Source organism: Balaenoptera physalus (genome assembly GCF_965194825.1).
Source record: "Balaenoptera physalus genome assembly, chromosome: 1".
Lineage (NCBI taxonomy): Eukaryota > Metazoa > Chordata > Mammalia > Artiodactyla > Balaenopteridae > Balaenoptera > Balaenoptera physalus.
The window spans coordinates 157,967,538-157,981,808 of record NC_138882.1 but is presented as its reverse complement, the minus strand read 5'-3'; the positions used below and the strand labels follow the sequence as shown (position 1 = coordinate 157,981,808).

At 40.2% G+C, this 14,271-nt stretch overlaps 1 protein-coding gene across 4 annotated transcripts; it reads left to right on the top strand.

Moving 5' to 3' along the window:
- The first annotated feature begins 23 nt into the window (after window positions 1–23).
- On the top strand, window positions 24–7,278 carry UQCRH (ubiquinol-cytochrome c reductase hinge protein). Of its 4 annotated transcripts, none has more exons than XR_014261779.1 (5): window positions 24–187; window positions 3,418–3,444; window positions 3,923–4,070; window positions 4,183–4,356; window positions 7,058–7,278. XR_014261779.1 is itself a non-coding variant. In XM_082454793.1 (5 exons), the coding sequence occupies exons 3-5, from the start codon at window positions 4,008–4,010 to the stop codon at window positions 7,088–7,090; spliced, it is 255 nt and encodes an 84-aa protein (XP_082310919.1). In that variant the 5' UTR covers window positions 78–187; window positions 3,418–3,444; window positions 3,923–4,007; the 3' UTR covers window positions 7,091–7,278. The 4 variants fall into 4 exon arrangements, 3 of the variants coding, with proteins under 3 accessions (XP_082310917.1, XP_082310918.1, XP_082310919.1); XM_082454793.1 differs by having other exon boundaries at window positions 78–187; window positions 4,183–4,341; XM_082454791.1 differs by lacking the exon at window positions 3,923–4,070 and having other exon boundaries at window positions 31–187.
- The last annotated feature ends 6,993 nt before the right edge of the window (window positions 7,279–14,271 follow it).

The window sequence follows — 14,271 nt, the reverse complement described above, 5'->3', positions numbered from 1 at the left end:
CACGACTAGTCTGCCGCACTTCCGGCCAGATCGCCGGATATCCGTTGAGTGACCCTTACAAGTCCTTCTTGATCCTGAAGTGGAGTAGGTGCCGCTGTTGCTGCTCGTGTTGAATCCACAACAGCAGTCGGACATGGTGCTGGAGGAAGAGCAAAGGATGCTGGCCGGGTCCGGAGATCCCAATGAGGTAAGACCAGGCGAGCGACTCGACCCTCTTCGTAGCCCTGAGGCTCAGGACCTAGCCCGCCAAAAAACGTTTCCCGCATAGAGTTTGCAGGGTCGGGAGAGCTGGTTCCCCCTACCCTTCCCTGGAGTTCGTCGAGTGACCTTGGGCAAGTAGATGACTAGGCTTTCTCTGGGCCTTGGCTTCCCCATTCTGTAAATGTGGTGAAGGTTTAACGAGAGCGAAAATGCTGTGTGGACTAAACTTTTGTAAAAGCAGTGCCTGTATTTTTAGTCAGTCAGGTGTTCAGAGCCCCTAGTTTTGTCGGGTTTGGGGAGCAAGCGGACCAACCCAGACCTCGCCTCAGCTCGGGTGGGGAATCCTGCCATGTCTTCTGTGGAGGTTCCGGGCAGCTGGCCTTAACGCTAGTTTCTATGAAAACGTGTTTTCTTTTTCTTTGGGTGGAGGGAGGGGGGGGGGGTGTCTTTGGGGACAGTGTGGGGATGTGCGGTATAATTCTGTGATAAAAGAGGGAGCTCTTTCCCTGACTGAGAATGCCAATGTAATAATTTATTGGCTGCTTAACGATTCCAAGTGCTTTGTATGTACTAAATCATTTAAGCCACACAATAGTCCTGTGAGGTAAGTATTAGGTGCTCTCAGTGTTGCCATTTTACAGATGAGGAAAACAAGCATAGAGAGGTTAAATATCTTGTCTGAGGACACACAGCTAGTAAATATTGGAGCCAGGAATTGAACCCAAGCAGCATGGTTCCAGAGCCAAGACTTAGCCACAGTGTTACACAGTTTTACAGAAACCAGCTAGTTTTTTGTTTCCCATCACATTTCCTGTCTTTTCTTTGTTCTCTGGTCACTTCCCGACAGCTGTGGGTTCAGAATAGTTGGAAACTAGTTTATCCCATAATTTTTTCTAGTCTTATTATCAGAAAGAGGACCAGAAAGAAACGGAGCCAGCCTCAGGAAGTTCAGCTGGAAGTATACCAGAAAGTTAAGTAGGGCTCACCACAGCAGTAGATGAGGGAAAAGGGAGTAAACAAGTAGTCAATTTTAAAATAAGAAAACTGAAGTTTGTTATGAAGAACCTGTTCCTCTTGGAGATTGAATCTTTTTATGTAGTGTGACCTTGGTTTTTCTCATTGACATGAAGTTTTACATGAAGTAGTCCATATTCAGACTTGTATTTGGATTTGTTTTCCCAAAACATGCCATGATACTTTTGACACAAAATTATCAAAGACATAAAATGATCAGTGTAGTAGCATTGCTAATAGGGAAAGGATATAAAGGTCTTGCTTCTAGGATGCTAATTTCCGGTTTCTAACTCAGGCAGAATGTGATTTCAGTTTTCTGGAAAAACTTTATTCAGGATGAATTTTTTTTAAGAGCAAGGTTAAGAAACCTTGTTTAATGGAAAACTAGAATTTTACCTCCTAAGTAACAGCTTCATGTTTAGAAGACACCTTTGCTAATTGTAAGAATAAATAGCCTGGGTTACAGTTGAACCTGCCCTACCCCTCACTTGCAGCTTTGATGAGCTTTGGTCCCTTCACTGAAGGTCATGGTAGAGAATGGGGCAGATTGTATTGGAATTTTGAAAACACAGTGAAGGATCTCTGAGCTAGTTCTTTTTTTCTGTATGTATGCCTTTTCTTTCCCTTCCCCCAAATGTGGACACATGCATGCACGGTCAGGCAAATGCCTTACTTTTGACAGGTTGAGTTGCTAAGCCACAGATTTAGGCCTATGCTGTTGCTCCCAAGGGGAATTTTTTTTACACTGCTCCTCTTGGAAGGTTGTGCACCTGAATCAGGAGTAACAGGTAGGGCCTGATGTTTTCAAGCTTGTGAATGGAGTTGTGTAGACCTTTGGTGCACTTAATGTTGGTAGTCTACTTAGTGTCCTGGGAGCTCAGCAAGCCAAAAAGCAGCGACCGAAACTATCTTTAGTTAAGCTTTGGCTAAAGTAGAGTTTAGGTTTGGCCATTTTCATGTTCCCAATTTAGGTTCAGAGCCTAGAAAAAAAAAAAAAAAATGTTAGCTTTCTTCCTAACTTGGTTTGGGGTGTGAGGATTAAATTTAGCTATTTCTGGTAATACTGGGACCTACCAGAATTTAGAATAAAATACTTAAGTTATGCAGATTCCATATGAACATCTGACAGCTTGAATCTTTTTTTTTTTTTTTTTCAGAAAAAATTAAAACATTTAATGGGCATTAATATATTACATATACACTACAGATACAGTTAGGTATTAAATATAGCATAGTATTTGCAAAATCTATACATTAAAATTGATATGGCAGTTTTAATATGACAGCTTGAATCTATATCAGAAAATGTTTAATTAGTGTTTGTTACTCCTAAACTGGGAGCCCCTTAAGGGACTGTTGTGATTAATCAAATCATTACAGATATAAAAGTGCTTATAAACGTTAGAGTGTTGTGCACACTTAAGTTTGTTGCTGATGAACGTGAAATTGTGTGTCCTTGTTGAAATATACCCAGGACTTGTTTTAGTCAGGTAGGGTAAGGTTACAAAAATGGAGACAACTTTTTTTAAAAATTTAAACTACTTTATAATTTATTAAAAAATAATTTAAATTGTATAATTGGTAAAAAGTTGTTTATATAAGTGGCCCTGTCTAGAATGATATTTATCACCCTTCTTCAAAGCATAACTAAGATGAGACAACTGTTTTTGAAAGAAAAGTTTATTACTTATAGTTCCCAAGAGAAGGGGGCCGGCCATACCACCCAGGGCCACATGGGGAAGTGCTTGGATCAATCAGGAGCAGAAGGAAAAAGGAATGAGTGAGGCAGGATAGGTGTGCTCTAGCAAGTTTAAGATTGGATAATTTCGTGGTGGGCTCTGGGCTTTGGGCTGGTCCCTGTTTGTTTGACACTTAGCCCTGATGTGATTAGTGCAGGGGCAATCATTGGTTTAGTGTAGGAGAGTTAGAGAAAGGTGGTTGGTGAGAAGGGTTTTGGATTGGTTGGTTTGCATACGAAATGCGTGCCCCCAGGCAAGTTGTTTGCTAACTCTAGAAATTAGCCAGTCCTGGGAGGGGCTGTCTCCAGGATTAGCAAGTCTCCTAAAACATCAAATCATCATAAAATACAGAAAATTTAAAAAGATTAATAATGTCTATCCTCAGTGATTACAACATCAATGTGATTGGGAATATACGTGTTATAAAATTGCTGCTGACATTAATTTTGTTTTCGTTTTGTAGGAAGAAGAGGAGGAGGAGGAATTAGTGGTAAGAGCTGTCTCAGGTTTGGAACCTTCTCAGTAAAAGAAAGTTTGAGTTTCATGAAACTCTAAGGGCAATTTAAGGATTCTTGACACCTTAGAGAGAATGGGAGTGGAAAAATCCTTTAATACCTCCTGTACAGTGTTTGGGGGGCGTGTGGGCCTGGGAAGCTGAGTCTTTTCTGTGTTTGGGGCTTCTCCAGTCATGGTATCAGGGAGCAGAGTAGCATCTTGAAGGCCTGGTACTCGATCATATGCTATTTGTGGTTTAATAAAAATTCTAGAAGGAACCTTTCTTAGATTGTCCTTCTCCACGTAACATTGCCTTTCTAGCTGGGCAGCTGGGGTGCATAGGCCTGGTTGTCAGACGAGGGGAATTGAAATTCACAGACATTACATATCCCAAAATGCTGTGTTAACAAGTAAGGCCTCCTATAGATCTACTTCAAGTTTGGCCAGGTTTCCTTTACCACCTTGTTTTTCAGATAGGACTGAGGCTTTCAGTGCATACTGGCAACCCTGGAAGGCAGGAATGTGAAACTTTCCCCTACTACTTAGCATCAGAATTGAATGGGAGACCCCATTCTGCCATTTCTGGCGGCAGTGTGGCTCTGCCAGCTGGCCTTCTGCACGGTAATTCAGAGGCAGCACCTTGGTTTGGTGGTTGTATTAATCAAAGCTTATGATTTGTGGGTTTCCTAAAACCCCCATTTTGGTTTTCTGTGTGTGTGTGTTTCTCATTCAGGATCCCCTAACAACAGTGAGAGAGCAATGCGAGCAGCTGGAGAAATGTGTAAAGGCTCGGGAGCAGCTAGAGCTCTGTGATGAGCGTGTATCCTCCAGGTCACAGACAGAGGATTGCACAGAGGAGCTCTTTGACTTCTTGCATGCAAGGGACCACTGCGTAAGTCAGCCTAAGGTCAGGAAGGGGAAAGCTTACAGTGGCCAGGGAAGACTTGGTGCTGACCACCTTTTCATCCTAGAGGCAGGACAGTGCTGAAACTGAGGCTCAGAGAAGAGAAGTGATGTTCTAATTTACACTGCTAAACAGTGGGGAAACTGGATTTTGTATTTTTAAGTACGAAAGGCTACTCTTTAAAATAATTTATATCCTCCGGTGTGTCTTGTACATAATAGTTGGTACAAAAGTTGTTTGTTTGTTTGTTTGTTTTTAAGTAAACTTGTGTTTGACTCCCTTACATATAACAGTAAGGTATTTTAATAAATTACAGGGTAGGCAAAGTTCAATATGATTGTTTATGTTAAAACTGATTGGGTGGCTAATAAGCATATGAAAAGATGCTTAACACCATTAGCTCTTAGGGAAATGCAAATAAAAACTACAATGAGATACCACTTCATACCACAAGAATGGCTATAATCAAAAAGATAGGGAGAAATGGGTGAAGGGGGTCAATAAATCAATAAACAACTCCCCACTAGTTTATAGTTTAATAGTTTAAATAACTATTAAAATAGTTAATGATCGCCACTCAGGCAACTTTCATAATTTATGCTTCAGCAATCCCAATTTAGGTATTTTGTTTTAATTCTATAATATACAATGCAAACACACAAATGTACATGTATAACATACTCATACACAGGCTCATATTAAACACATTGTGATAGTTAAGGAAAAAATTTTTTTTGTTTGGTTTTTTTTCTGGCTGCACCACGTGGCTTGCAGAATCTTAGTTTTCCGACCAGGAATTGAACCTGTGCCCCCTGCAGTGGAAGCACAAAGTACTAACCACTGGACTACCAGGGAATTCCCTGGAAAATTTTTTTTATAAAGACAAAAATCCAACTGAAATCATACTGTTTAGAGATTACCACGTTTTCTGGTATAATACTATCAGATTTTTAAACAAATATGAAATCATAATAAACACATTTACATGTAAAATATTATGAAGAGGCATTATATTCCTTTCCATTGATGTATGTTCATATTTTATCCATCCTCTGGTTTATATACAATTATTCATACAACTTTTTTTTTCAACATGATTTTAGTGGAAAGAGGGAACATTTATATACAATTCTCCATATCATGAAAAAAAATGTGTTGGTGATGTGGAGAAACTGGAAGCCTCCTATACACTGCTTATGGGAATGTAAATTGGTACAGCCCTATGGAAAAGTCTGGCAGTTCTTCAAAAGGTTAAACTTAGAGTTAACATATGACCCGGCAATTCCACTCGTAGTTATATACCCAAGAGAAATGAAAACATCTCTACACAAACTTATATACAGATATTCATAGAAGCATTTTTCGTAATAGCCATAATTGGAAACAAAACAACTGATAAATGGATATATAAAATGTGATTTATCCATATAAAGGAATATTATTTGGCAATAAAAAGAAATAAGTACTTTACTCAAAAAATTAAACATAGTACCATATGATCCAGCAATTCCACTTCTTGGTTTACACCCAAAAGAATTGAGACTCTGTTCAGGCACTTGAATAGATATTTGTGCATACATGTTCATATTCATAGCATTCACAATAGCCAAAAGGTGGGTGCAACCCAAGTGTCCATTGGTGGGCTGGATAAACAAAATGTGGTATACACATATAATGGAATATTATTGAGCCTTAAAATGGAAGGAAACTGACACATGCTATAACATGGGTGAACCTTGAAAACATGCTAAGTGAAATAAACCAAACACAAAAGAACAAATATCATTCCATTTATATGAGGCATCTAGAGTAGTCAGATTGATTGAGACAGAAAATTGAATAGTAGTTGCCAGGGGTTGGAGGGAGGGGGAAATGGGAATTATTATTTAATGGGTAAGGAGTTTCAGTTGGGAAAAATGAAGAAGTTCTGGAAGTTGATGGTTGCAGAACAATGTGAATTACTTAATGCCACAGAAATGGATAATTTAAAATGGCTAAAATGGTAAATGTTATGTTATTTAAATACTTTTATGAGGCAACACTAGGTTAAGATCTGGGAATGAGACAAGCATAGTCCCGTTCTACACTGAGTTATAAGCCAGCAGAGACAGAAGTAGAACGGTTAGTAAACTGGTAAATCTCTTGGGTGTAACCTCAGGATGGCCTTTACTGACTCTTCTATTTAAAGTTGCTATTCCCTCCCCCTGCCCCTATTTTATTTTCCTCATAGCATTTATCACTACAAGAAGTATATATATATTATATTTCTCATTGTTCTCTAAGTTCCAGAGGAGACAGCGATATTGTCTTGTTTACTGTTGTGACTCACTCAGCACCTAGAACAGTATCTGGCATATAGTAGATGTTTTATAAATATTTGTTGAATTAATAAGCACTGTGATATGGGAGGCATAAGTTTATGTGGGGAAAACAGGAGGGACAGGAGCTTGTTAGAGACAGCTTGCAGGAAATAACATGTAAGTTTAGATTTTGAAGGAAAATTAATAAGATGAAAGAGTTCTGGTTAGAAGGGAGCTAGGATTCAGGTAATTGAAAGGAGTTCACTAGGGCTCACGAAGAGTGTGGGGGTGTCAGAAGGCAAGTGGTGGGAGGAGAGGCAGTACTGTTCCAGGTTATGAAGGCCCTTGGAACTCATGACATTAGAGATGCGAGTTGATGACATCCTTTTCTTTCCCCCATCTAGGTGGCCCACAAACTCTTTAACAGCTTGAAGTAAGTGTGCAGATTCGTTCACCCCAGGCTTCATCACCCGGGCTTCGGGATATTTCCTTATGGTTTGGAACATGCCATTTGTTTCTTATTTGTGTAACTAAGGTCATGTGAACCTCAAGGATTTTTGGCTTAGGCTGGTAGCTTCTGTGTAATTATCAATGATTCCATCTTAATAAAGTCCAGTGATCAGCAGTCTTGCCTTCTGTCCTTTTTTTTTAATTTAAAATTTTCAAGCATAAGAATAGACAGAATAGGGCTTCCCTGGTGGCGCAGTGGTTGGGAGTCTGCCTGCCAATGCAGGGTACACGGGTTCGAGCCCTGGTCTGGGAGGATCCCACATGCTGCGGAGCAACTATGCCCGTGAGCCACAACTGCTGAGCCTGTGCGTCTGGAGCCTGTGCTCCACAACAAGAGAGGTCGCGATAGTGATAGGCCCACGCACCGCGATGAAGAGTGGCCCCCACTTGCCACAACTGGGGGGGGCCCTCGCACAGAAACGAAGACCCAACACAGCCATAAATAAATAAATAAATAAAATTTAAAAAAAAAAAAAAAAAAAAAAAAGAATAGACAGAATAATAATTAACCCCCATGTACCCATTACCTAGCAAGTATATCTCTCTTAATGATAAGGACTTAAAAATTTTACCTTGATGCCATTATCACACTTTAAATTAACAGTAATTGCTTAATATCATTAAATACTCAGTTCATATGAACGTTTCTTTTATCTCAAAAGTGTCTTTTGACAGTTTTTGGTCTCAGTGTCCAACAAGATTGCTTTTCTTCCTTCCTTCTTTCTCCCCTCCCCTCCCCTCCCTTTCCCCTTTTTCTTTTTTATTATTTGAAATCTATAGATGGTTCATTTCATTTCATTTTTTGGCTGCACCATGAGGCATGTGGGATCTTTGTTCCCCTACCAGGGATTGAACCTGTGCCCCCTGCATTGGGAGCGCAGAGTCTTAACCACTGGACCACCAGGGATATCCCCAAGATTGCTTTTCTTTAAAAATATTTTTTGGGGGGCTTCCCTGGTGGCGCAGTGGTTAAGAATCCACCTGCCAATGCAGGGGACACAGGTTCGAGCCCTGGTCCGGGAAGATCCCACATGCCGTGGAGCAACTAAGCCCGTGCGCCACAACTACTGAGCCTGTGCTCTAGGGCCTGTGTACCACAGCTGCTGAAGCCCGTGTGCCTGCAGTCCATGCTCCGCAACAAGAGAAACCACGGCAATGAGAAGCCCACACACCGCAACGAAGAGTAGCCCCCGCTCGCCACAACTAGAGAAAGCCTGCGCGCAGCAATGAAGACCGAACGCGGCCAAAATAAATTCATTAAAACAAAAAAAAATTTTTTTTAAGGGGGAGGGGAGAGGGGTACTGGAGTCAAAGCAGGGTGAGAAAAGAGCGCCTGGCTAGGCGGTGCTGAAAATGGAAGATTTGTTACATACATGGGGAATTGATCCAATAAGTAAATATATTGAAGATAATGAGAGCTAGCAGAGAATGGAGTTACAAATATAGGAAAGGATAAAACCAGAATGAAGCCTGCAGTGTTATTTGTATGAACTAAATAAATACAGGTTTCAATTTTAGTAAATACAGATGCCAATTTGTGTATGTAGGGAATATATATATTCCCTACCTTGGCCCACAAAGAGGGCTTCATTCTCCAGTAAAAGGAACCAGGGCTTCTTGGAGAAATGGGTGATTCCAGGGCTGGGATGGGGAAAGTATAAGATGAGCCTGAACATTTGTTCCAGAAAGAAGGAAGTGCTCAAAGAATGATAGGGACATACCAAGAGTATAGCCAAATCTGGGACGATTTGAGCATCAAAATATATAATGAAAGTACTGGATTATAACTCATTGAATAAAACAAATCTGTGAGCCATACTAATAAATGAATCAACTGAAAGTTCGGTGAGAAGGGGATACATATTAATTACAAAAGAAGAAAGTACACTGTAGAAGACATGCAGACAGCTTAGATGAAAGCTGGCGTCACCAATAATGGGACAAATAATATAGGAAGAACAGCAGCACCGGGATTTCTGCGAGAAATAGATAAGATGAATCCAACCAAGATAAATCAAATTGAGGGACATTCTATAAAATTGTTCACTGTACAAAATAATCCTTAACTTGTGTCGAGGGTGTGACAGTCAAGGAAAGACTGCAGAACCATTTCAGATAGAAGGAGACACATGCAACATGTGATTCTAAACTGGATCCTTTTGTTGTTAAGGATTATTGAGACAATTGGTTAAAACTTAAATGGGGTCTGAAAGATGTCAATGATGTATCAATGTTAAAGTTTGAAATTATTAAAAATAAACCACAGTAAGTCCCAAAGGTGTAGAACAGAGGCCAGTTTCAGACTTAAAGCAACAGCTAGTGCTGTGAGCCATCCATAAGCTTATGTCTAGTGTTAGGACATGGCATATTTCCCCATAAAAACAGTAAATAGTGATGAGGCTCTGAAGTATCACTAATAAGGTATGTTGCCCAAGGGATAGGAAAAATGTTGCCTGTTCTAACTGGGGAGACAGGCTAGGTCAGCACTCTCCAATAGAACAGTGTGCAATGATGGCAAAGTTCTATTCTGTATTGTCCAATATGCTAATGTGGCTAATGAGACTGAGGTACTGAGTTTTAAATTTTATTTAATTATAATTAAATTTGAATTAATTTATATTCAATAGTCTTGTGTGGCTAGTGGTTATCATATTAGAAAATTGCCTTTTCACTGCAGTCAACTGTTGCTATGTGGAAATGCACAGCCACTGTTGCCAGATCAGTTGTTTTATGTGAAATCTCCCAATTTTTAAATGTGGACAACCAACTTTTTGAAAGCATTAGGCCAAATAAAATACATCTATGGGCTGGCTTTGGCTCACTAGTTTGCAGTCTCTGGTTGCACATGAGAAAGACCTATATGTAAACAGTCATACACAGAAAGTGAGCCATGCCAGAAATGAGTGCCTTGTGCTTCAGAAGTAATCAGCATACTGATATTCAATATAGCCTGCAAGACTGAGGCTTCATAGACAAACATGGCAATGGAGCGTCTGAGAATCTGAAGGATTATGTTTGTAAAAATGGGGCAAAGGTCCACTTTAACCTAGAAGCTCTTTCAACCTATTGTCCTAGCTACAGGGATGGCCAGCATTTTCCAGCCATTTCTGACTTAGAACCCATTTCACGGTGATGTATAATCCTCACAAATACCTATATACAGGGTGCTATTATATTTGTTGTATGTAATCTGATCATTTTCAAACATCTATTAAATTTTCAAACATACAGCAAAGCTGAAATTTTACAGTTAACAGCCCTAAACTCATTACTCAGATTTTAGCGAATATTTAGCAAAGTGTTGCTAGTTTTATCATAAAGAGGAGGGAATTACCAGAGAGAAAGCTCTGAATCCTGCTTAGAGGATGCTTAAGTCTGTTGCTGAATACTAAGCTGCAAATGAATAGAATGAAACTCCATGTAGCCAGGCAAAGAACTACTGGGTAGCTGTAAACTGAATAATTCCCAAAGCTGTAGGCAGAGGGCTAGGAGATGTTTGAGGTTTTTTTTTTTTTTTTTTTTTAATTCTATTTATTTATTTATTTTTGGCCGCGTTGCATTTTCCTTGCTGCACGCGGGCTTTCTCTAGTTGTGGCGAGCGAGGGCTACTCTTTGTTGCGATGCGTGGGCTTCTCGTTGTGGTGGCTTCTCTTGTTGCGGACCACGGGCTCTAGGCGCGCGGGCTTCAGTAGTTGTGGCTGGCGGGCTCAGCAGTTGTGGTTTGTGGGCTTAGTTGCTCTGCAGCATGTGGGATCCTCCCAGACCAGGGATCGAACCTGTGACCCCTGCATTGGCAGGCAGACTCCTGACCACTGTGCCACAGGGAAGTCCCCGAGATGTTTGAGTTTGACCAGCTAGAATTCCTGTTGAACTTGCACCTCAGCAGTAGGGCTAAAACTAGCCATAGAGAGAGGCCACTCAAGATAGACTATAACTAATCTTAAAAAAAGGAACCTTAAAAGGATCAAGCTGATTCACAAACAAACAAACAAAACCCTGACTGCCTGCCAGAACAAACTCCAAGACATTTTAAAGAAGACAACAAAATCCAGCCTTTAACAATGTAAATGTCACAATACCGAGCGCTCAGTAAAAAAAACTGCTTGACATGCAAAGAAGCAGGTAAATGTGACCAGGAAAAAAATAGTCAATAAACAGACTCCTGGGCATATAGCTGGAGAAAACTATAATTCATTTATATTTTATTTTTGGCTGCGTTGGGTCTTTGTTGCTGCATGCAGGCTTTCTCTAGTTGTGGCGAGCAGGGCTTCTCTTGTGGAGCACGGGCTCTAGGTGCATGGGCTTCAGTAGTTGTGGCATGCGGGCTCAGTAGTTGTGGCACACGGGCTTAATTGCTCCGTGGCACGTGGGATCTTCCCAGACCAGGGCTCGAACCCGTGTCCCCTGCATTGGCAGGCGGATTCTTAACCACCGTGCCACCAGGGAAGTCCCGAAAACTATAATTCAAAAAGATACATGCACCTCAGTGTTCACTGCAGCACTATTTACAATAGCCAAGACATGGAAGTAACCTAAATGTCCATCGACAAGTGAATGGATAAAGAAAATGTGGTATATATGTATACAACAGAATATTACTCAGCCACAAAAAAGAATGAAATAATGCCATTTGCAGCAACATGGATAGACCTAGAGATTATCATACTAAATGAAGTAAGACAGACAGAGAAAGACAAATACCATGTGATATCGCTTATATGTGAAATCTAAAAAAAAAAAAGAGAGAGAGAGATACAAATGAACTTATTTACAAAACAGAAATAGACCCACAGACATGGAAAACAAACTTATGGTTACCAAAGCAGGGGAGGGATAAATTAGGAGTTTGGGATTAACATGTACACACTACTATATATAAAATAGATAACCAACAAGGACCTACTATATAGCACAGGGAACTATACTCAATATTTTGTAATAACCTATAAGGGAAAAGAATCTGAAAAAGAATATATATATATGTGTGTGTGTGTGTGTGTGTGTGTGTGTATATATATATATATATATATATATATATATATATCTGACTCATGGTGCTATACACCTGAAACTAACACAACATTGTAAATCAATTATACTTCAATGAAAAATTAAAAAAGCAAATAAACAGACCCAGAACGACAGAGATGATAAAATAGTAGACGAGGACATTGAAATTGCCATTACAAATATGCTCAAGGATTTAATGGCAATCAACATAATGAGAAGTAGAAAATATAAAAATGAATCAAATAGAATTTCTAAAGCTTAAAAATATCTGAAATAAAAAATTCATTGGACAAGATAAAGGAAAGATTAGACACTGATAAAGAAGGAAGAATTAGTGTACTGGAATGTTCTTGAAGACAGTAACAGAGACTATAAAAACTGAAGGACAGGAGAAAAAAACACTAAAAATAGATGAACAGGGATTTCCCTGGTGGTGCAGTGGTTAAGAATCCACCTGCCAATGCAAGGGACACAGGTTCGAGCCCTGGTCCAGGAAGATCCCACATGTCGTGGAGCAGTTAAGCCCGTGTGCCACAACTACTGAGCCTGCACTCTAGAGCCCTCGAGCCACAACTACTGAGCCCACATGCCACAACTACTGAAGGCCACGCACCTAGAGCCCATGCTCCGCAACAAGAGAAGCCACTACAATGAGAAGCCCGCGCACCGCAACCAAGAGTAGCCCCCGCTCGCTGCAACTGGAGAAAGCCTGCGCGCAGCAACGAAGACCCAACGCAGCCAAAAATAAAAATAAATAAATAAAATAATAATAATAATGAAAATAAATGACTAAAGGAAAAGTAAGCTGAGGGACAATATCGAATGGCCCAGGAAAGAGAGGAAGAGGGGGAGGGGGTTAGTGGAGGGGAGAGAACAAATATTTGAAGCAGCAATAATTATAATTTTCCAAATTTGATGAAAATTATAAACCCACAGTTCCCAGAAGCTCAACAGACCCCAACCTGAATAAACACAAAGGAAACCAGAACAAGTCACTTATTTTCAACTTTTTGAAAACCAGTGATGAAAATCTTAAACAGAAAATATGTATTACAGGGACTTCCCTGGTGGCACAGTGGTTAAGAATCCGCCTGCCAATGCAGGGGACACGGGTTCGAGCCCTGGTCCGGGAGGATCCCGCATGCCGCGGAGCAACTAAGCCTGTGCGCCACAACTACTGAGCCTGTGCTCTAGAGCCCACGAGCCACAACTACTGAGCTCGAGTGCCACAACTACAGAAGCCCGCGTGTCTAGAGCCCGTGCTCCACAACAAGAGAAGTCACCGCAATGAGAAGCCTGCACACCACAATGAAGAGCAGCCCCTGCTCGCTCTCCGCAACTAGAGAAAGCCTGTGTGCAGAAACAAAGACCCAATGCAGCCAAAAATTAAAAAAAAAAAAAAAAAGATCCTGCATGCTGCAGCTAAGACCTGGCAGAGCCAAATAAATATTAAAACAAACAAATAGAAACCACTACAGCTAACATCATGTATAATGGTGAAATACTGAATGCGTTCCCCCTAAGAATGGAAGCAAGGTAAGATGTCTTGTCTACTACTGCTACTTGTGTTCAACAGTGTACTGTAAGTTGTAACCAGTGGAGTAAGACAAAGGAAAAAAAAGGTATACAGATTTGAAAAAAGAAGTAAAAGTGACCTCATAAAAGACACGACTTTGTGCACAGAAAATCTGAAAAGGTTTCAAAAAAAGTTACCAAAAGAAAATTGCATTTAACAAGGTTTCAAGATACAAGATCTGTTGACAAAAATCAATTGTATTTTAATATGCTAGCATTTTCCTGAAAAGTAAACAAAGTAAGCTTGCCACTTCAAGGAAAACAATTGACAGTATTTGTTGCCAAAGATAAAATCTGCGTTTTCAATGAAAAATTAGGATTTTGAAAAACTTGTATGCGCCACTGTGAGTTTAAAAGCTGCCTAACATTTAAAGACTTTTCTGATGAGATCAGTAGTGATATTAACAAATGTGATTTTTTAAAAATATATATTGTATAATGAATGTGAAAACATTAGGAAGATCCAGGACTTCCCTGGTGGCGCAGTGATTGAGAATCCGCCCGCTAATACAGGGAACATGGG